General features: G+C 41.3%; 1 protein-coding gene across 1 annotated transcript; it reads left to right on the top strand.

Annotated features, from left to right (window-relative positions):
- The first annotated feature begins 11,051 nt into the window (after nt 1–11,051).
- Nucleotides 11,052–11,907, top strand: LOC109237570 (uncharacterized mitochondrial protein AtMg00810-like). The gene is made up of 3 exons (XM_019403891.1): nt 11,052–11,166; nt 11,299–11,594; nt 11,677–11,907. The coding sequence occupies exons 1-3, from the start codon at nt 11,052–11,054 to the stop codon at nt 11,905–11,907; spliced, it is 642 nt and encodes a 213-aa protein (XP_019259436.1).
- Nucleotides 11,908–24,440: the final 12,533 nt, after the last annotated feature.

Below are 24,440 nucleotides of genomic sequence, written 5' to 3'. Positions count from 1 at the left end.
GCTAGTCAACAAAACTGGACAGATTTATTAGACTTTGCACAATTCTCTTATAATTTGCACAAGTCTTCAGCAACGGAGAAGAGTCCATTGAGATTGTTTTAGGGAAGCAGCCTAAACTACCAACGAAGATTGCACAATAGAAAACTGGGGGTAAATGTCCAACTGCATATCGTTATGGTTAGGATAGACAAGCTATGATAGAAGAAGCAACAGATAGCTTGAAAGTGGCACAGAAACGTATGAAGAAGTATACATATCGGAACACGCGTCCATTGGAATTCAAAGTAGGTGACAAAGTGTTGTTAAAACTTACTTCGCATATTTGAAAGAAGATTGACATCCGGGTTAGACATAGATCTTTGGTTTCAAGGTATAATGGTCCCTTTGAAGTTGCTCAAAAGGTTGGTGATGTTTCTTACCGACTGAAGTTGCATGAAAGAATGAAGATTCATCCAACTTTCCATGTGAGTTATCTAAGGCATAATGTTGAAGATCCTGAAGATTCGGACTGGCACAAAACAAAGAGAGCTCCTCCTAAGATGCGCACTCAGCTTGAGGAAGAAATTGAGAAGATTCTTGACCACGAGGTTCTTGGGATGCATAAGAAAAACAGGCGGATAGAATTTCTGATTCTGTGGAAAGGAAAGCCCGAGGCAGATGCGACTTGGGAAAAGGGTGCTTCATTGTGTCAATATGAATAGCAAATAGAGGATTACTTGAAATCAGCCTCCACGAGGGCGTCGAGTTCAACTAGTGGGGGTGGTTTGTTAGACCCTAATATTGAGACATGACGGATGTCGGGCAGAATCTATGTCAAGGGCTTGTACGTTGCCCCTTGGCATAGGTTTGTGCGGGTGTTGGCAAGCAATGTGTGGAGCTGGAAATGTGTCTAAGTTAGTGCATGGACATAGGCAAGTCAGCTAGGCAAGGTGTCTTGGGTGTTGGCAAGGCATCCTTGATTGTGGGCGACGGCTATGGCAAACGAAGGCGCATAGCACTTGGCTAAGGCATGCGTACGGATCAGTGGGAAGACAAAGGTTGTGACAAGACATTGTCATGAGCTTATGGGCGAGGCATGGTCCAAAGACGAGGCAAGGCAGTAAGGCAAAATATGGTCAAAAGCTGTAGGACAAGTGTGCAAATCATGTGACTGAAGAAGTGTGATGTGATGTGCTGTGGAAGTTTAGCCATGTGCAATACACATGTTGCAGTTGGCCAAAATGCTGAAGATGGATTCAATTTCGTGGAAAAGTTTGAATTCAAAATATAACTAAGTAGTTATTCTTGTTTTTAGGCTGGTCATGTGCAAGGCACATTGTATAACTGCCCCATGTAACTGCCCTTTGTAATCTGCCATTGGCAGCCCCCTTTTATATATTGTATTTCGTTGGCTAAAGCAAGTAGCATATGTGAGCCTTCCAACTGAGTTCCTTTGTACATTTCTACGAGAATTGAATAAGTTTGGATTTTACCCATACTACTGTGTGCTCCTACGTCTTACAAGTCAGAAATAATTCTAAGTGTCAAACTGTGTGCGAAAAAGTAAGGCTGAGTGGCTGAGAGTTTGGCTACTGCCGTGCAGTGTCAATTGTGCTAAAATTGGCCCTGTAACAACTGGTATCAGAGCCAGGTTTTCTTGAATTGGGTCCATGTGAAGGTAAAGAGGTTGTTTTCGATAGACCCCCGGCTCAAGAAAAGCATTTCTAAGCAGGATTGAAAAAGAAGCAGCCACTAAAAACATAAAGAAATAGACCAGAACGCTAACTCAATGGGCTATTCATTGTGTCATCTAAATATTCCATGTTTATGCAATATGAAGAACAATTATTGGATGGAATAGATCTTCCAACTTTATTTCCCTCAAAAGCAAACACCTCGAAGATCAGATTTCAACCAGTGTTGGAAATTTGCAAGATATTTGCCAAGTTGGATTGGGAGGACGATGGACTTCATTTTTCTACTTTAGTTTGTATTATCGTTATGCTCTGATTACGGAGTGTTTGCAATGCATGAGACAAACTTCCTGACTATTCGTTAAGGCACCAGATTGAGTTGTAATTATTAAGTAACTTTGTCAATTGTTGGATTCTTCAGTTGTTTTTTCCATGTCCTACTTTTAAATAAAAAAGGCATTGAAATATTCTCTAGACACTTCAAGTACCAAGATTTCTTCTTAATGTTTTTCCTTATATTGTTTACTTGAACATCGCCTTGCCCGAAAAAAAATAGGAACCTACTGATCTAAATATTTTGATATATGTACAGAACTAAGAATAATACAGCTATACACAGAATTCACATTAACATACTTGCACCCTGAAAAAAGAAATTCAAGGAAAAGCTTACATCAACTTTCCAAATCTTGTTCTCAACCTTAACCTGCATCAGTTGTCCAACCAATGGAAACCATATTACTACTTTAGAGATCAATAGCAGCAAATTTCATATTTTAGCGAAGAAAACACATAAAAAGAAATCAATTGAAAAGAGACAGAGTTACCTTATCGGCACTTGGACCAAAAATCTGCCTCAGAAGTTCCATAATCAGAGTTTTCTTGACCCGGAAGGGCCATAAAAGAGAAGATGAGGACAATCTCCCGCTGACACCTAATAGTAAGCATAAAGAAAAGGGTCACAAACAGTGAATAGTTCTAGAATTCACAAAGGTGTATACTACAAATAAAAGAAGTTTTACGAGCTTTTGAAGATTTTGAGCAACATCACGTGGACAATAACTTTGTCTAGGGTTTTGGGGCGGTACTTGTCAACCCACAACCAATGAAAACAATTATGAAAATATCACAACAGATAAATAAGTGAATGACAGTCAAATATGAAATGCAACACATAATCCGGTACTCTCTAGTACCCGCTGCGGCGTGCAGCCCGCTCCATTTATTTATCGTCGACGGCGCTCACTGGGGGTGTACAGACTCCGGGAGGGGCCCCTTACGGCCCAAGTGCAATAATAAGCCATCTCGTGGTATCAACTAGGCCCTCGGCCTCATGTCAATATCAATATAATACCGCTGCGGCACACAGCCGATCCCATACTCAGTCCAGGATCACATAAGCCCATCGGGCACAATAATATAGAAATATTCAGCCCAAACTTCATTAAAAATATTAATTAAGTTTCTAGTTTGAGAAAAAGGTAGTTGAGTTTGCAAAACAGTGTTAAATACTAGGACTGAGTTCAATAATATATAAAAATGGTAAGAAACCAGTAATAGCAATCCCTGAAGGATTCAATCAATTGGCGCGAAGCCCAAATATAGCAATCAACTCAAATTATAATGATAATAAGTAAATTTCGGTCAAATACGTAGTATATTCATCTACCGGGACGGACCAAGTCACAATCCCCAACGGTGCTCTACCCCACGCTCGCTATCTGGCGTGCATGTCACCTCAATATAGCACTACGATGTGCAAACCCGGGGTTTCAAACCCTCAGGACATCATTTAGTTCTATTACTCACCTCAAGCCGGCCAAAATCCTAGCTCGCTATGCCCTTGCCTCTCAAATCGACCTCCTCGCGCGTCGAATCTGATCAAAACCACAACGAATACGTCACAATATGCCAATGGAACAATACCCAATCAAAAATAATCGAAAAATAGCAAAAATCTCGAAATTAGCAAAACCCGAGCCCCGGGCCCACTTTCTCGAAATTCAGAAAATTTTACATCAACGGAATCCTTATCTCGCCACGAGTCCATACATACCAAGAACTCCCAAAACCGAGCTCAAATGACCCATCAAAATCCAATTTGAAATATCAAATTCCAAGCCCTAGTTCTTCCCCTTTTTGCTAAGTTTTCATGAATTTCTAGGTTGATTCTACAATTAAATCATGTTTTTAGTCCATAGAACTTACCTCCAATCAATCCTAGCCGAAACCCTCTTCAATTCCCGTCCAAAAGCTCTCAAGGATGCTCAACAATAGTGAAAATAAGACTTGGTTCGTGGATGAAATGTTAATAAAAACCCTTCTGTCCACTTGACCTTCCTTCTACGCGATCGCAGCCCCAGGCTTGCGATCGCGATGCACAAAATTCAAACTCTAAAATTTAACGCTACGCGATCGCATAAACATCCCTGCGATCGCAATGACCAAACACTTTACCTTACGCGATCGCAGACTCACCCACGCGATCGCGATGAACAAAAATCCAAGCTCCCAAGATTACTCTATGCGATCGCACTAACTCTCCCGCGATCGCACTGCATGAACTCTCGACTCTACGATCGCATAGAACAACTGACCAGCCTCCCCTAAAATCCTTCTATGCGATCGCGTATCCCCTCCTGCGATCGCATAGAGCAAAATCCTGCAGCACAAACCTGCAATTTTCTGCAACAACTTAAGTCTCAAAAACCTTCCGTTGGCCATCCAAAATCACCCGGAGGCCTCCGGGACCTCAACCAAAAGCAGCAACGCATCCTAAAACATCATTCAAACTTGTTCCAATCATCAAAACACCTCAAACAACACCAAAACCATCAAATTACATCGGATTCAAGCCTAAGTTCTTCTAAAACTTCCGAAACACGCATTTGATCAAAAACCCAACCAAAACACCTCCGAATGACCTGAAATTTTGCACACACATCCCAAATCACCTAAAGAAGCTACAGCAACTCTCGGAATTCCATTCCGACCTCGGATCAAAATCTCACCTATCAACCGGAATTCGCCACAATACTAACTTCGCCAATTCAAGCCTAATTCTACACCGGACCTCCAAAATCACTTCCGATCACACTCCTAAGTCACAAATCATCCCCCGAAGCTAACCGAATCATCGGAATCCTTATCCGAACCTCCTAACACATAAGTCAACATCCAGTTGACTTTTTCAAAACAAGCCTTTCTTAAAGAGACTAAGTGTCTCATTTCCTTCTAAAATCAATCCAAATCGACTCGTTCACACAAGACACTTATAATGAAGCATAAAGAAGCAGAAAATGGGGGAAACGGGGCGGTAACTCACTTGACGACGGGTCGGGTCGTCACATCCTCCCCAACTTAAACAAACGTTTGTCCTCGAGCGAGTCAAGAAACATACCTGAAGACTCAAATAGGTGAGGGTATCTGCTCCGCATCTCCCGCTCGGTCTCCCAGGTAGCCTCTTCCACGGGCCGACCTCTCCACTGCACTTTCACCGAAGCAACATCCTTTGACCTCAACTTCCGAACCTGACGATCCAAAATGGCTGCTGGCTCTACATCATAAGTCAAGTCACCCTCCAGCTGAATTGTACTGAAATCCAGAATATGGGACGGGTCTCCAATATACTTTCGGAGCATAGAAACATGAAAAACTGGACGTACGCCCGACAAGCTAGGTGGCAAGGCAAGCTCATAAGCCACCTCCCCAATCCTCCTAAGTACCTCAAAAGGCCCAATGAACCGCGGACTCAATTTCCCTTTCTTTCTGAATCTCATAACACCCTTTGTGGGTGAAACCTTCAGCAAGACTTTCTCACCAATCATATAGGATACATCTCGGACCTTCCTATCCGCATAACTCTTCTGCCTCGACTGCGCTATACGGAGTCTCTCCTGAATCACCTTCACCTTCTCCAATGCATCCTGAACCAAATCTGTCCCCAACAATCTAGCCTCCCCGGGCTCGAACCAACCAACTGGAGATCTACACCGTCTCCCATACAAGGCCTCATACGGTGCCATCTGAATGCTGGACTGATAGCTGTTGTTGTAGGCAAACTCTGCAAGCGGTAGAAACCGATCCCATGACAATCCAAATCAATAACACAGGCGCGTAGCATATCCTCCAATATCTGAATGGTGCGCTCGGACTGCCCGTCCGTCTGAGGGTGAAAGGCTATGCTCAACTGCACCTGAGTACCCAACTCTCGCTGAACCGTCTGCCAAAACTGAGAGGTAAACTGAGTACCCCGATCTGATATGATGGAAACTGGGACACCATGCAACCGAACAATCTCCCGAATATAAATCTTTGCCAGCCGCTCTGAATAATAAGTAGTACAAATCGGAATGAAGTGCGCAGACTTGGTCAGCCTGTCTACAATCACCCAAATAGCATCAAATTTCTTCAAAGTCCGAGGGAGTCCGGTAACGAAATCCATAGTGATCCTCTCCCACTTCCACTCAGGAATAACCATCTGCTGGTGCAAGCCTCCCGGTCTCTAATGCTCATATTTCACCTGCTGACAATTAAGACATCGGGCTACATACTCCACAATATCTCTCTTCATCCTCCGCAACCAATAGTGCTGTCTAAGATCCTGATACATCTTTGCGGCACCCAGATGAATGGAATACCGCGGCTATGGGCCGCCTCCAATATTAACTCCCGAAGCCCATCCACATTGGGCACGCAAATCCGGCCCTGCATCCTCAACACACCATTATCTCCAATAGTCACATCCCTGGCATCATCATGCTGAACCCTGTCCTTAAGGACAAGCAAATGCGGATCCTCATACTGACACTCTCTGATGCAGTCATACAAGGAAGATCGAGAAACCACACAAGCCAACACCCGACTGGGCTCTGAAATATCTAGTCTCACAAACCGATTGGCCAAGGCCTGAACATCAACTGGAATGTACGCCAAGCTCCCCATACTCACCGCCTTTCAGCTCAAAGCATCGGCCACTACATTGGCCTTCCCCGGGTGATACAGAATAGTAATGTCATAATCCTTCAGTAACTCTAGCCATCTCCGCTGCCTCAAATTAAGATCCTTTTGCTTGAACAGATGCTGAAGACTGCGATGATCGGTGAATACCTCACAAGGTACGCCGTGCAAGTAATGCCTCCAAATCTTCAATGCATGAACTATAGCAGCTAACTCCAAATCATGAACGGGGTAGTTCTGCTCGTAGGGCTTCAACTGACGAGAAGCATAAGCAATAACTCTACCCTCCTGCATCAAAACACAACCTATCCCAACTCTGGAAGCATCGCAATATACCGTATATGAACCTAAAGCTGATGACAAAACCAATACTGGGACCTCAACCAAAAGCAGCAACGCATCCTAAAACATCATTCAAACTTGCTCCAATCATCAAAACACCTTAAACAACACCAAAACCATCAAATTACATCGGATTCAAGCCTAAGTTCTTCTAAAACTTCCGAAACACGCATTTGATCAAAAACTCAACCAAAACACCTCCGAATGACCTGAAATTTTGCACACACATCCCAAATCACCTAACGAAGCTAGAGCAACTCTCGGAATTCCATTCCGACCCTCGGATCAAAATCTCACCTATCAACCGGAATTCGCCAAAATACTAACTTCGCCAATTCAAGCCTAATTCTACACCGGACCTCCAAAATCACTTCCGATCACACTCCTAAGTCACAAATCATCCCCCGAAGCTAACCGAATCATCGGAATCCTTATCCGAGCCTCCTAACACATAAGTCAACGTCCGGTTGACTTTTCCAAAACAAGCCTTCCTTAAAGAGACTAAGTGTCTCATTTCCTTCTAAAATCAATCCAAATCGACTCGTTCACACAAGACACTTATAATGAAGCATAAAGAAGCAGAAAATGGGGGAAACGGGGCGGTAACTCACGTGACGACGGGTCGGGTCGTCACATCGTAATGAGGAGAAAGTGGCCCATGACTAACAGCCTACTAGCCACTGTGCATCCTGCATTTATATGTAATAAATTTAATATTCATATTTATATTCTCACCATTAATTTGTTAATCCATTCGGTCTAAAATAAGTAATTTTTTGTCTATTTTCACACAGATTAAGGAATCCACCTTTTAACATTAATTAGCAATGAAATTGACCATACTAACCTTTAGTATCTCACATAAACGCACCTAACACATACTCCAACGTTATTTACTTCAAGAGCAATTTACGTAAAAAATAATTAATTCATTCTTGAAATCTACAAAAATCACTTATTTTGGACCATAAAAAAGGATCAAAAAATCAGTTATTTTGTAATTATGAGTTTAATATTTATTAAAATTCGATGAACTTATGATGTTTGAATAATATTAATACATCGACGTAGGCAAGTAATAGGTACCAAATACCAAGGTTTGTGCTCATGTCGTTTTTCTAATTTCTTCACTAACTACAGCACACCAACTTCTTAATCCCACCCACAGTGCAACTTTTTCTTTGGAGTTTTCTGAAAAGGATAATATTTATATTCAGACAAAAAGAATGGAGTTTTGAGGATTTTCTTTTGATTAAAGATTTTGAGGATTAAATTTTAAACAATTTTATTCTTTCCTTTTGTCCTTTTGTCTTTTTATTATCTTGAGCCGAGGGTCTTTCGAAAACAGCCTTACTCCTTCGGGGTAGGGGTAAGGTCTGCGTACACACTATCCTCTCCAGACCCCACTTGGGGGGATTTTACTGGGTTGTTGTTGTTGTTGTTGTTGTTATTTTTTGCACAAAACTCTACTTGTTTAATAGTTTTAGAATAAATTTTACATATTTAAAATCTATGCGGTTATTCTAATTTTTTATAAAATGATATAAATATATTTATTTATAATAAGTTGAAAATTTTCGTAGTAAAAAGTGTTAGGACCGAGTATCTAATATAAATAAATAAAAATTTCTTATCATAAACTTTACACTTGAATACACTTGTCACAAATTCTAGTTTATTTAATTAATGTCGGCTCATTAAGCTTTCATATGCCAAGTTGCTAGTGAGTTGAATGGTCTGAAACCAAAGTAGATCCAGCTGACAAAGCAGAAAAAGTAGAGCCCCTTCTTCTCACCAGAAATTTAGAAAAGGAAAAAAAAAATCAAATGATCAAATGATCTAAACAAAATAGACCTTAAAGTGAAAGAAAGGAGGAGATTACATGTCAACTGTTTACATTATTAATTTATCCATAAATCTTAATAAAAAAAAGAAAAAATAAAAGAAGCAGGAACGTTGAAGCATCAGGTATAAGAATCATAAATTTTTTGGCTACATTGGTAAAATATAGAGTGAGAAGTAGTGTATTTGTAACATGAATGAATCTCCTTACCTTAGAATGTCACGACCCGGAATTTTCACCCTCGGGAGTTGTGATGACGCCTACTCGTAAAAGCTAGGCAAGCCATGAACTTTGAAATCATTAACCTTTTTCGTATTAAATCGTCTTTAACCAATTAAACTAGAAATGAATTAGCATTTTACGAACAGCGGAAATAAAATTAGCGGAAGTCTTAATTAAATATAGAAACAAACGTCTAGAAAACCGATACAGTCTCTACCCAGCACCTGGTGTCACAACACACACGGACTATCTAGGAGTGCTACATACAAGTGTTTGAACAAAAGAAATAAAGTCTGTCTCGGATACAAGAGGAAATAGAGCATCAAATTAGATAGAAGAGATGTCGGGNGTCATTTTTTACTTATCTGTTGTAGTATTTCCATAATTGTTTTATTGGTTTACTGACTTATTACTACTTGGTTTAAATTGCTGTATTTATAGAATTACTTTGTGCCTATTCAGGATTTCTTATTCTCAGCCTTTGTTTATGTTTATTACTCAATGGGTCGGAGTACTCACATTACTCCCCGCACCTTGCGTGCAGATCCAGGTACATCTGAGGCTGAGTGAGGACTTCTCTGCCGAGTAGCATATCCGGGAGTATCAAGGTAGCTGCATGACGTCCGCAGTCCTGATCTTCCCTTCTATCTTATTGCTTTATTTCCGCATTTCTTTAGAACGATATGTAGTAGGTTGATACTCATGTATTAGGGGCTCAGACTCGTGACACCAGATTCTTCGGGCTGTGTAGTAGTATTGATATTTGGGATTTCCGCATGTTTTAACTCCATTTCAGAATTTCAGCATTATGACTTAGTAATTTGTCTGTGTTAATTAATTCATGAACTGGATAAAAATGGTTAAGGTTATTAAATTGGTCGGGTTTGCCTAGCAGTGTGTTGGGCGTCATCACGACCGGGGTTGGGGTCGTGACAACAAATTACCTCCATGCCATGTTGCACGTAATGTTGCATCACCAGATGATGAACCTCCTCACAGTCACTCAGAGGGTGACTCCTCTGAACTCCATGAGGATGCTGTAGAGCCTTCAATTGATTCTCCTGCTGATTCAGTAGTCATCCATGCTGAGCCAATATCCTCTATATTGCCTACTGCTGAACCTGTTGCCAGTAGAAGATCTAGCAGGGACAGCAGACCACCAATTTGGTTGAAAGACTATGTTACTCACAACAAAGGCAAGGCCCATTATTGCTACCCTATTTCTGCATGTGTTAGTTATGATCAGGTTTCTTCTTCTTTTGGAAATGCCTTGACAGCATACTCTGCCATCATAGAACCTCAAACCTTTGCTGAAGCAGTCAAGGATCCCAAGTAGATAGCTTCCATGATGAGTGAAATCTCAGCTCTAGAAGAGAACATCACCTGGAGTATAATTCCTTTACCTTCGGGGAAGGTACCAATTGGCTGCAAGTGGGTGTTTAAAGTTAAATACACCTTTACAGGTGCAGTTGAGAGGTATAAGGCCAGGCTTGTTGCCAAGGGGTATAGTCAACAGAAGAGTGTTTATTACATTGAAACATTCTCTCTTGTGGCCAAAATGGTCACAATGAGATCTGTTCTAGCCATTGCTGCTGCCAAGCAGTGGTACATATTAGATGGATGTCCATAATGCGTTCCTACATGGGGAATTACTTGAGGAAGTCTACATGGAGGTTCCTCTTGGGTTTGCCAACCAAGGAGGGAAACAGATGGCTTGCAAACTTCACAAGTCTTTATATGGACTTAAACAAGCCCTTAGACAGTGGAACAAAAAACTTACAGATGCTTTGACACAACTTGGCTTCACTTAAAGTCACTTTGACTATTCATTATTTACAAAAAAGGTGGAGACAGATTTGGTGATAGTGCTGGTGTATATGGATGACCTGTTGGTCACATGAAGTAGTCCTAGTCTAAGCATGCAGACTAGAAATGACTTGAAGTTGAAGATCAAAATGAAGGACCTAGCTAGGGGAACTTAAGTTTTTTCTAGATCAAAGAAAGGGATAGTTATGACTCAAAGAAAGTATGCTTTGGAGCTGATTGTAGAGTCAGGACTTGGTGGTACCAAACCTGCTAGTACACCCTTGGGGACCAGTTCAAAGCTTAGTTCTGTTGAGTTTGACAGTTTCATGAACAAAGACTAATCTAGTGAAGCTAATGTAGAGGACAAAGAGCTAGAGAATGCTGGACCTTATCAAAAACTGATTGGTAGACTTTTATATCTCACTATGACTAGAATTGATATCTCATATGTAGTGCAGGTGCTCAGCCAGTTTATGCATAAACTTAAGCAATCTCATATGGATGCTGCTTTAAGAGTAGTTAGATACATCAAGACTGCTCCAAGTCTTGGTCTGTTGATGCCCTTAAAAGGCTTAGGAAGACTTGAAGCCTATTGTGACTCAGGCTGGAGTGGATATTTGCAAACTAGAAGATTTGTTACAGGATATGTAGTCAATTTTGGTGATGCTTTAATATCCTGGAAGTCAAAAAAGCAGGAGACAATTGCCAGAAGCTCAGCAGAAGCAGAATTTAGGAGTATGGCATCAACAGTTGCAGAGTTAACTTGGCTTACAGGACTATTTTCACAATTGGAATTGAGCTGCCCCTACCTATAAACTTACATTGTGACAGCAAACTGCAATTCAGATTGAAGCTAATTCTATATTCCATGAAAAAACCAAGCATATTGATATCGATTGTCACTTTGTGAGGGAAAAAAATATGCAAGGACTGATCAAGACTCATCATGCTCCTACCAAGGAGCAACAAGCTGATTTACTGACAAAGAGTATTGGGAAAGTACATCACGACTATCTACTGTCCAAGCTGAAGTTGAAAGACCTGTTTCAACCATCAGCTTGAGGGAGGGTGTTGAAATATTAGGTGTATAGTTAGTGGAATGTACAGCTGGATGCCAGCTAAGCTAAGTTAGTGGAAGGTTTAGTTTGTTAAGTAGGTGTATTAGTAGCTAACTTGTTGTTTGTATATATACACGGTTAGTGTACGTTGTCTGTAATAGAAAATAACAGAAAATGAAGGAACTCTTTCTTCTCCATTAGCGTGTAGCTGCTTCTCCTTCATTCTCAGCTTAGCAGCTCAGATTAGATCTAGGATTTCATCATTTTTTTTATTTATCTCTCTCGAAAACATATCATATAACTAAAATAACATATTGCAATAGATTACGAAATAGAATCTCCCCTTTTGTACATTGCCAATCATGTTTCACGCGACCAATAAATACTACTCTTTGAAAGAATAAGTTTCATGACATTTTATGCTCATATGGCTAATCAAATATAATTCACTAGTTCTTGTCTGAGATTGATACCCTTATTGTGTTGTAGGCCATTTCAAGTTTGCTTGACATTATATTGATGGACCTCGTGCTATTTTGCTAATACCTTGACCATCATAATTCTGCACAACATTACTTTTCTCATTGTTGCATGTAACATCACTTAATAAGTTATGGTATTTTGCTTAATGTTTCTTTTCTAAACACTGTTAGAAAAATAGTGAATAAGGTATCTCAAAAGGAAGTGTCTAGAATCATATTTTGTGAAAGTGTCTAGATTCATTCTATTAACATTAGTGTCTTTATTATTTCATGCAATAATGGGTCATTATTCCATATTTTTAATTGTTGGACCATTACTCACCCATTATAACATTTTGATTTCCTTCACCTATACACATTCTTTGTGCCAGATACTAAATATACAGAAAATACTCTCCTTCCTCCTGCTTGATTTTCTACCAAGCTGAATAAATTTTTGTTAGTTTATGCTCCTAGTTTTATACTAGAAGGGCTTGTTGAATCCTTGGGGATACAACCAAACCGGGTAAAATATCCTTAAGGACAATGTCTTTGATACGCCTCAAGCTTCGAAGAATTCCCTACAGGTTTCATGATGAAGTATTTTCCGTAAGATTTACAACATTCTTAAGGATATTTCACTTTGTTCTTATGAAGAATACTACTTATGGAATTCTGATGGACTTTAAAGACATATGGTGATATCTTCCACTTGATATGTTTTTGCGTAACGTTATATCTAAGTATCAGGTATGCATAATTCAACTAATATATACCTCTTCAACATTTATTCTTTATGCTTATTCTCGTGAGAATTTTAATTGGCACATAAATTTTTGTCTTAAGATGATAAATATAATCTCCTTTAATTTTATTAGTATTTCGGGCTATGCGTTAATTTTTGTAATGTATTTGTAGCGTGTTATTATGTATGTGCATTATGTATTGTAAAAGAAAATGTACGTTATTTCGTTAGTCTTATAAGAGACACTTTTGTAGTTCTCTTTATCTTGAATGTTTTGAATTTCCTCTCTTAAAATTACAAAAAGGCAATATGTTATTTGTTTTGAGCAGTGGTAAAATTTAATTTTATAACGCATCAATATTTTATAGTTTACTTATATTGCTAGAGATCATAAGTGAACTTTTGAGTGATTCTAAATTAAAAGAACTCATATATGATATCATTGTCGATTACTTTTTCCGCCCTTGCCTTGCTGAAATAATTTTTTTAATGTCAATAAGAGCCTTACGAAATTTGTGATTCTTGTGGCGACAGTATGTATATTGGAGAGCCAAAGTATATTGCATTTTGGTGGAAGTACTTTATGATCTAAAAACAAACTTTGCTTATCTCTTGATCATTTGGGTGAATGTTAAATAATGACTGATTTTTCTTCATATAACTATGAGTTAATTATTTTTGAGATCAAAATTTATTGGAAATAATAATTATCTTGGGGGGCACACTAAGCCATCATATATTTTTCAATGTAGAAGAGGATTCGATATAAATGATAATCCTGCAAAGTCAAAAATGAATTTGACTGAGCGAATGACATAATTGTTGTGGTCATTTGTCAAGTGAATCTTATGGCTAATGCAAGAGATTGGGTGTTAGACTCGTGTGCTACTAAGCAGATTTGTGCTAATAAAGTTAATTTTGTGTCCTACACCCATCTTGAAGAACAAGAAGAATGATTTATTTATTTTGGTGATTCAAGAACTACTCAAGTTCTTTGAATGGAAAATTTCTTTTTAAACTCAATTCTGAAATTTTTTGGCATTAGTTGGGTGATCCATAACTTTAATATTCGGATAAATTTGGTGTTGGGATATATACTATTAACCATGAATTTGGTTTAGATATAGTATTTATTATGATATAATTGTTCATTCAATTTTTATAAAGTTTTAAATAGATCATATATTAGTCTGTGTCATTTGCTTATATAGTAGATGATTTAGTGTATAGAGTTTAGCTTATACATGGAAGATTAAATCATCGGTTCTTATAAGTATAAAGTTTGAGTTCACAATCTAATGATGGAATTGGAAAAACCATCAGGAATGATTGTAGCACAATATTAAATATAAGTTATCTTGATTATGAGAATGGTTTAATTCCAACTTCTTGTGCTAGTGCATTTTGTATGTATTGAACGGACCAAGTAGAGATAAGTATTTTATATTGACTTAATTAAATAAACNGACACGACTACCACATAAACCTGTACAGTTATATATATATATATATATATATATATATATATATATACAACGGGAAAATAACAAGAACAAACATTTTAAAGGGGAGGGGAACATACTTCGGGGATAGCAGATATTATAGTATTTCAAGAAAATAAAACATCAATAATATAACTCTAACACGGATAAGGGAAATAAAAGCAGATTTCACTGTCAGTACATATCTCGTTGCAGGCGTGCAACCCGATCCCATTTCTCATATCCTGTGGTAGGCGTACCACCCGCTCCCGTTTCATTATATCTTGTGGTAGGCGTACCACGCGCTCCCATTTCATCATATCTTGTGGTAGGCGTACCACCCGCTCCCTTTTACAGTTCATCAGACAATTACAAGAAATCCCGGCAAGGGAATCATAAGCATTATAATAACTTCCCGGCAAGGGAACAAAAGCAATATAATAATTTTCCGGCAAGGGAACAACAATATCGAACAGTCATCCCGGCAAGGGAGAATCAGCTATAACCAATCTTAACTTAGCTTGTACAAAGCTCAATTAATGACAATGCTCAATCATAAATCAGATCTACTAGGATAAAACAAATCTTTGCTTAATATAGAAGATCATTAATTAAAGCATTCAGAATGTCATTTAAGAACACAACTTTCAATTTTAAACTCACGATCATGCTCGACACCAACGTATAGATACTCGTCACCATGCCTATACGTCGTACTCAACAAGTAGCAAGTAGCAAATATGACTCAATTCCTAATCCCTCAAGCTAAGGTTAGACCGAACACTTACCTCAAACTTCCACGGCCAATTCAATCCTCAATTACCGCTTTTCCTCTCGAATTTGGCTCAAACCCAATCGAATCTATACATAATTGACTTAATAACATCAATAAATGCTAAACAATCCAATTCCAATGCCTAATTATAGCTTTCCAAACATTCTTCCCAAAAACCCAAAAAATCGACCCCGGGCCCGCTTGGTCAAAATACGAGGTTCAGACCAAAACCCGATCACTCATTCACCTACGAGCCCGAATATATAATTTGTTTTGAAATTCGACCGCAAAACGAGGTCTAAATTACAATTAATCAAAAAGCCCTAATTCTACCCAAATCCCTAATTTTTGCCATGAAAATTCTTGATTTTCGATTGAAAAGTAATGAAAAACATTGGGTAATCGAAAGAGAAGAGTTTAGAATTGTTTACCAACACTTTGGGTATGAACCTGTGTGAAGAAAATCGCTTCTAGGTCTTTTTAGTTCGAAAATATGAAAAAATGGCTGCTTCCCGAGTTGGATTCTGTGATTTTTTTTTGAAGAAACAGCGTGGAGCACCAGTGCACCAAAAATTGTTATGACAACAGTTTTTTTTATAAGTTAAAAACATCCCGAAGCCTACCCGAAACTCGCCCGAGCCCTCGGGGCTCCAAACCAAACATGCACACAAGTCTAAAAACATCATACGGATTTATCCGTGCGATCCAATCGCCAAAATAACCTCAATAACGACGAATTAAACCTCAAAATCAAAGAACTTTTCTTAAACTTCATAAAACATCAACTTTAGCAATTTAGGTCCGAATCACGTCAAACGACATCCGTTTTTCACCAAATTTTACAGAAATGTCTTAAATCATATAAAAGACCTGTATCGGGAGCCAGAACCAAAATACGGACCCGATACCACCATGTTCTAATCAAATTTCATTTCAAATTTCCTTAAACAATTTCGAAATATAATTTCCTTTAAAAATTTATTTCTCGGGCTTGGGACCTCGAATTCGATTCCGGGCATACGCCCATGTCCCATATTTTCCTACGGACCCTCCGGGACCGTCAAATCATGGGTCTGGGTCCGTTTGCCCAAAATGTTGACCAAAGTCAAATTGTTCATTTTAACATCAAAAATTAGCATCTTTCATAGAATTTCATATTTAAGCTTTCCGGCTATGCGCCCGAACTGCACACGCAAATCGAGGCAATTCTAAATGAGGTTTTCAAGGCCTCGGAAGCACAGAATTTGATTAAAATCAGGTGATACATTCTCCACCTCTAAAACAATCGTTCGTCCTCGAACGGACAGAAGAAGGAAGTACCTGAGTCGGGGAAAAAATGAGGATAACGGCTCCGCATATCGGACTCGGGCTCCCAGGTTGATGCCTCAGGAGGCTGACCTCTCCACTAAACACGAACAGAAGGAAAACTCTTCGACCTCAACTGACGAACCTGCCGATCTAGAATAGCCACCGGCTCCTCCTCATAAGACAAGTCCTTGTCCAATTGGACAGTGCTGAAATCTAACACGTGGGATGGATCGTCGTGATATTTTCGGAGCATGGACACATGAAAAACTGGATGCACGGATGATAATCTCGGCGGCAATGCAAGTCTATAAGCCACCTCTCCCACTCGATCAAGAATCTCAAATGGACCAATGAACCTAGGGCTAAGCTTGCCCTTCTTCCCAAATCTCATCACGCCCTTCATAGGCGACACTCGGAGCAATACCCGCTCATCAACCATAGAAGCCACATCTCGAACCTTGCGGTCTGCATAACTCTTTTGCCTGGAGTGAGCTGTACGAAGCCTATCCTAAATTATCCTGACCTTGTCCAAGGCCTCCTGAACCAGATCCGTACCAACAACCGAGCCTCTCCCGGCTCAAACCATCCAACCAGAGATCGATACCGCCTATCATAGAAAGCCTCATAAAGAGCCATCTGGATACTCGACTGGTAGCTGTTGTTGTAGGCAAACTCTGCTAAAGGCAAGAACTGATCCCACGAACCTCCAAAGTCAATGACACAGGCTCGGAGCATATCCTCCAAAATTTGAATAGTCCGCTCGGACTGCTCGTCCGTCTGAGGATGAAATATTGTACTCAACTCAACCTGGGTGCCCAACTCTCGCTAAACTGCTCGCCAGAAGTGCGAGGTAAACTGCGTACCTCGGTCTTAAATGATAGATACAGGCACACCATGAAGATGAACAATCTCCCGGATATAGATCTCAGCTAACCTCTCAGATGAATAGGAGACTGCCACAGGAATGAAATGCGATGACTTGGTCAGCCTATCAACAATGACCCAAACTGCGTCGAACTTCCTCCGAGTCTACGGTAGTCCAACAACGAAGTCCATAGTGATCCGCTCCCACTTCCACTCAGGAATCTCAATCCTCTGAAACAATCTACCAGGCCTTTGATGCTCATACTTAACCTGCTGACAATTCAAACATCGCGCCACATATGCAACAATATCCTTCTTCATTCTACGCCACCAATAATGCTGCCACAAATCCTAATACATCTTCGCGGCGCCCGGATGAATAGAGTACCTGGAGCTGTGGGCCTCCTCTAAAATCAACTCTCGAAGCCCATCCACATTAGGCACACAAACTCGACCCTGCAATCTCAAAACTCCATCGGCATCTAAGGTAACCTGCCCAGCACCTCCACGCTGTACCGTATCTCTAAGGACACACAAATGGGGATCATCAAACTGCCGATCACGGATACGCTCCAATAACGAAGAATGAGCGATCGTGTAAGCTAACACAAGACTAGGCTCAAAAATATCCAACCTCACAAATCGATTGGCCAAAGCCTGAACATCCAAAGCAAGCGGTCTCTCACCGACCGAAATATAAGCAAGACTGCCCATACTGGCTGACTTTCTACTCAAAGCATCGGCCACCACATTGGCCTTTCCCGGGTGATATAAGATAGTGATATCATAATCTTTCAACATCTCCAACCACCTCCTCTGCCTCAAATTCAACTCCTTTTGCTTAAACAAATACTGAAGACTCTTGTGATCAGTGAACACCTCACATGCCACGCCATACAGATAATGCCTCCAAATCTTCAATGCGTAAACAATGGCTGCCAACTCTAAATCATGCACCGGATAGTTCTTCTTATGAATATTCAACTGCCTCGAAGCATAGGCAATGACCTTGCCAACCTGCATCAACACTGCACCAAGCCCAACACGGGAAGCATCACAATAAATGGTGTAAGGCCCTGAACCTGTGGGCAAAACTAACACCGGTGCCGTAGTCAGGGCTGTCTTGAGCCTCTGAAAGCTCGCCTCACACTCGTCCGACCATATGAACTGGGTACCCTTCTGGGTCAACCTGGTCATCGGAGCTGCAATAGGTGAGAACCCCTCCACGAACCGACGATAGTAGCCTGCCAACCCCAAGAAACTCCGAATCTCTGTAGCTGATGCTGGTCTAGGCTAGTTCTTGACTGCCTCAATCTTCTTCGGGTCAACCTGAATACCCTCTGCTGATACAACATGACCCAGAAATGCAACTGAACTCAACCAGAACTCACACTTCGAGAACTTAGCATATAACTGACTATCCTTCAGGGTCTGAGAACCACTCCGAGATGCTGCTTTTGCTCTTCCTGACTGCGGGAATATATCAAAATATCATCAATGAAAACTATCACGAATGAGTCCAAATAAGGCCTGAACACTTGGTTCATCAAATCCATAAAAGTTGCTGGAGCATTTGTCATCCCAAATGACATAACCAAGAACTCATAATGCCCGTACCGAGTGCGGAAGGCTGTCTTAGGGACATCGGATGCCCTAATCCTCAACTGATGGTAGCCAGATCTCAAGTCAATCTTTGAAAATACCTTGGCACCCTAAAGCTGGTCGAAATCATCAATCCTCAGCAGTGGATACTTATTCTTGATTGTGACCTTATTCAACTGCCGCTAATCAATGCACATTCTCATCGAACCATCTTTTTTCTTAACAAACAACACCGGCGCACCCCAAGGCGAAATGCTGGGTCTAATGAAACCTTTCTTAAGCAAGTCTTACAACTGCTCCTTCAACTCTTTCAACTCTGGCGGGGCCATGCGATACGGCGGGATAGAAATGGGCTGAGTGCCGAGAGCCAAATCAATGCAGAAATTAATGTCCCTGTCGGGTGGCATCCCCGGCAGGTCTGAAGGGAAAACCTCAGAAACTCACGAACCATGGGCACAAAATCAATAGAGGGAACCTCAGTACTGGAATCACGAACATAAGCCAAATAGGCCAAGCACCCCTTCTCGACCATACGCCGAGCCTTCACATAAGAGATAACGCTACGGATAGAATGACTAGGAGTCCCTCTCTACTCCAAATGAGGCATACCCGGTAAGGCTAAGGTCACAGCCTTGGCATGACAGTCCAAGATAGCTTAGTAAGGTGATAACCAGTCCATCCCCAATATAACATTGAAGTCAACCATGTCTAAAAGCAATAAATCCACGCGAGTCTCAAGACCCCAATCACCACTACACAAGAGCGATGGACTCGATCTACCACAATAGAATCACCCACCGGTGTAGACACATAAACAGGAATACCCAACGAATCACTAGGCATGACCAAGTACGGTGCAAAATAAGATGACGCATACGAATAGGTAGAACCTGGATCAAATAACACTGAAGCATCTCTATCGCAAACCAGAACCATACCTGTAATCACTACATCTGAAGCCTCAACCTCGGGCCTGGCTGGGAGAGCATAACATCAGGGCTGGGCCCCACCACCCTGAACCTAATCTCTAGGACGGCCTACTGCTGGCTGGCCTCCACCTATGGTGGCCTGAGCTCCACCTCTAGGACCTCTACCTCTACCTCTAGCACCTCTACCCCCACCTCTAGCTGGCTGGTCGGGCTATGGAACATCCTGGTGCATGTAACATAACACGAGAACCTTGATGCTGAGAACTGCTTGAAGCTCGAGGGCAATACCTGGCAATGTGCCTTGTGTCGCCACAAGTAAAACAATCCCTCAGCTAACGGCCCTGGAAAATCTAAAGCGGTGGTGCACTTATAGGTGCTGGTGGTGCACTGAAGGACTGATGATCGGGATACTGCATCTGAGGACACGGCTACCTGAAGCACCGTGAGAAACCTGAAAAGCTGACTGAAAGGGCCTAGGAGGATGGCCTCTACCATATGAATCTCTACCTCCAGACGAGGTACCACTGAATCTGCCTGAATGATGGGGCCTCTTATCCGACCCATGACCACCTCCCTGTGACAGAACCATCTCAACTCTGCGGGCCACATTGGCCGCCTCCTGAAAAGTGATCTCACTCCTTGCCTCCTTGGCCATCTGAAGACGAATCGGCTGAATAAGACCGTCGATAAACCTCTTCACCCTCTCTCTCTCGGTAGGAAGTATGACAAGAGCATGGAGAGCTAAGTCGATGAACCTGGTCTCATACTGGGTGACCGTCATGAAACCCTGCTGGAGGCGCTCAAATTGCTTCCGATAGGACTCTCTCTGAGTAACGGGGAGAAACGTCTCCAGAAACAACACTGTAAACTGCTCCCAAGTCAAAGATGGCGATCCGGCTGGCCTGGCTAAGCAATAATCCCCCCACCAAGTCTTGCCGGATCCAGACAAGCGAAATGCAGCAAAATCGACCCCATTAGTCTCAACAATGCACATGTTACTGAGAACCTCGTGGTAGCTATATAGGAAATCCTGGGGATCCTCAGAAGAAGCACCGCTGAAAGTAGTAGTGAAGAGCTTGGTGAACCTATCCAGCCTCCACAAAGCATCAGCAAACATCGTTGCTCCATCGCCGGTCTGAGCCACTACACCCGGCTGAACTGCTCCAACTGGGTAAACCGCTGGAGTCTGAATCTAGGGAGCTACCTGCTCCGGAGTACGTGTAGCAGGAGTCTGAGCCCCTCCTCCAACCTGAGAAGTGGCTGGTGCTACAGGAAGCAAACCTGCTCGGGTGACACTCTCCATGAGGCCCACCAATAGGACCAGAGCGTCCTGAAGAACTGGGGTGGCAATGAACCCCTTTGGGACTTGAGCTGGGCCCACCAGAACTACTAGGGTCGGAACCTCCTCCTCAAAATCAACCTGAGGCTCTGCCACTGGTGCTGTTGCTCGGGGCTGAGCTCTGCCCCTACCTCAGCCTCTAGCACTGCCTCGACCTCACCCTCTGCCCTTCGTGGAAGCTACTGCTGGGGGCTCGGGCTGCTGAGCGGTAGATGATGAAGCGCGTGTTCTCGCCATCTGCGAAAGAACAGAGTAGAAATCCAATTAGCATTGAGAAACAAATCCGCACAATAGGAAAGAAGAAATGTGAAATTTTCTAACTCTGTAGCCTCTGGGGGATAAATCCAGACGTCTCCGTACCAATCCCACAGACTCTACTGAGCTTGTCCGTGAGTTGTAACACCTATGTAACCTAGAGCTCTGATACCAACTTGTCACGACCCGGAATTTCTACCCTCGGGAGCCGTGATGGTGCCTACTCGTGAAAGCTAGGCAAGCCATGAGCTTTGAAACCATTAACCTTTTTCGTATTAAATCGTCTTTAACCAGTTAAACTAGAAATAAATAAGCATTTTACGAACAGCGGAAAATAAAATTAGAGGAAGTCTTAATTAAATATAGAAACAAACGTCTAGAAAACTGATACAGTCTCTACCCAGCACCTGGTGTCCCAACACACACAGACTATCTAAGAGTGCTACATAGAAGTGTTTGAAACAAAAGAAATAAAGTGTGTCTCGGATACAAGAGGAAACAGAGCATCAAATTAGATAGAAGAGATGCCGGGCCTGCGTACGCCTGCAGTACTACCTCGGGAACTCGTGGACTGAAGGCTGGCTCCCAAACTAATGTTGCTGCCCAAACACTGCTGGGGGATCTGCACATAGTGCAGAGTGTAGTATCAGTACAACCAACCCCATGTGCTGGTAAGTGTCTGGCCTAACCCCGGCGAGGTAGTGACGAGGCTAGGACAAGACTCCAAATAAACCTATGCAGTTATATAATACATGGCGAAAAAGTAAACAGGTAATAAGCAAATAAAGCTGGGGAAGGGGAACATACTTCGGGGGTAGGAGATAAAAACGGAATATCAAAGAACAACAAGGAAACTACAATTTTTACTGCTAACACGGATAAAGAGAAATAAAGGCAATTTTCACTTTCAGTTTCATCTTGTTGCAGACGTGCAACCCGATCCCATTTCTCATATCTTGTAGTAGGCGTACCACCCGCTCCCATTTCATTATATCTTGTGGTAGGCGTACCACCCGCTCCCATTTTCATCATATCTTGTGGTAGGCGTACCACCCGCTCCCATTTCATCATATCTTGTGGTAGGCGTACTACACGCTCCCTTTTACAGTTCATCACACAATTACAAGAAATCCCGGCAAGGGAATCATAAGCATTATAATAACTTCCCGGCAAGGGAACAAAAGCAATATAATAATTTTCCGGCAAGGGAACAACAATATCGAACGGTCATCCCGGCAAGGGAGAATCAGCTATAACCAATCTTAACTTAACTTGTATTCAGCTCAATTAATGACAATGCTCAATCATAAATAAGATCTACTAGGATAAAACAAATCCTTGCTCAATATAGAAGATCATTAATTAAAGCATTCAGAATGTCATTTAAGAACACAACTTTCAATTTTAAACTCACGATCATGCTCGACACCAACGTATAGATACTCGTCACCATGCCTATACGTCGTACTCAACAAGTAGCAAGTAGCAAATATGACTCAATTCCTAATCCCTCAAGCTAAGGTTAGACCGAACACTTTCCTCAAACTTCCACGGCCAATTCAATCCTCAATTACCGCTTTTCCTCTCGAATTTGGCTCCAACCCAATCGAATCTATACATAATTGACTTAATAACATCAATAAATGCTAAACAATCCAATTCCAACGCCTAATTATAGCTTTCCGAACATTCTTCCCAAAATCCCAAAAATCGACCATGGGCCCGCTTGGTCAAAACACGAGGTTCGGACTAAAATCCGATCACCCATTCACCTACAAGCCCGAATATATAATTTGTTTTGAAATCCGACCCCAAAACGAGGTCTAAATCGCAATTAATCAAAAAGCCCTAATTCTACCAAATCCCTAATTTTTGCCATGAAAATTCTTGATTTTTGATTGAAAAGTGATGAAAAACATTGGTTAATCGAAAGAGAAGAGTTTAGAATTGTTTACCAACACTTTGGGCATGAACCTGTATGAAGAAAATCGCCTCTAGGTCTTTTTAGTTCGAAAATATGAAAAAAATGGCTGCTGCCCAAGTTGGATTCTGTGATTTTTTTTTTGAAGAAACACCGTGGAGCACCTGTGCACCAAAAACTGTTATGACAGCAGTTTTTTTTATAAGTTAAAAACATCCGGAAGCCTACCTGAAACTCGCCCGAGCCCTCGGGGCTCCAAACCAAACATGCACACAAGTCTAAAAATATCATACGGACTTATCCGTGCGATCCAATCACCAAAATAACCTCAATAACGACGAATTAAACCTCAAAATCAAAGAATTTTTCTCAAACTTCATAAAACATCAACTTTAGCAACTTAGGTCCGAATGACGTCAAACGACATCCGTTTTTCACCAAATTTTACAGAAATGTCTTAAATCATATATAAGACCTGTACCAAGTGCCGGAACCAAAATACGGGCCCAATACCACCATATTCTAATCAAATTTCATTTCAAGTTTCCTAAAACAATTTCAGAAAACAATTTCCTTTAAAATTCATTTCTCGGGCTTGGGACCTCGGAATTCAATTTCGGGCATACGCCCACGTTCCATATTTTCCTACGGACCCTCCGGGACTGTCAAATCACGGGACCGGGTCCGTTTGCCCAAAATATTGACCAAAGTCAAATTTATTCATTTCAACATTAAAACTTAGCATCTCTCACAGAATTTCATATTTAAGCTTTCCGGCTACGCGTTCGGACTGCGCACGCAAATCGAGGCGACTTTATATGAGGTTTTCAAGGCCTTGGAAGTATAGAATTTGATTA

This window comes from Nicotiana attenuata, unplaced genomic scaffold, assembly GCF_001879085.1.
Source record: "Nicotiana attenuata strain UT unplaced genomic scaffold, NIATTr2, whole genome shotgun sequence".
NCBI classification, from domain to species: Eukaryota; Viridiplantae; Streptophyta; class Magnoliopsida; order Solanales; family Solanaceae; genus Nicotiana; species Nicotiana attenuata.
Note: the sequence above shows the minus strand (reverse complement) of the source record. Positions and strands in the feature narration are given on the sequence as shown.

Bases quoted from the DNA above. Each gene is read 5' to 3' on its own strand.
- LOC109237570 (XM_019403891.1), top strand. From the start codon at position 11,052: ATGACTCAAAGAAAGTATGCTTTGGAGCTGATTGTAGAGTCAGGACTT. The intron at 11,167-11,298 runs GTTTCATGAACA...TCTCATATGTAG, and splicing joins TAGTTCTGTTGAGTTTGACA to TGCAGGTGCTCAGCCAGTTT. The intron at 11,595-11,676 runs GTTGCAGAGTTA...ACATTGTGACAG, and splicing joins TTAGGAGTATGGCATCAACA to CAAACTGCAATTCAGATTGA.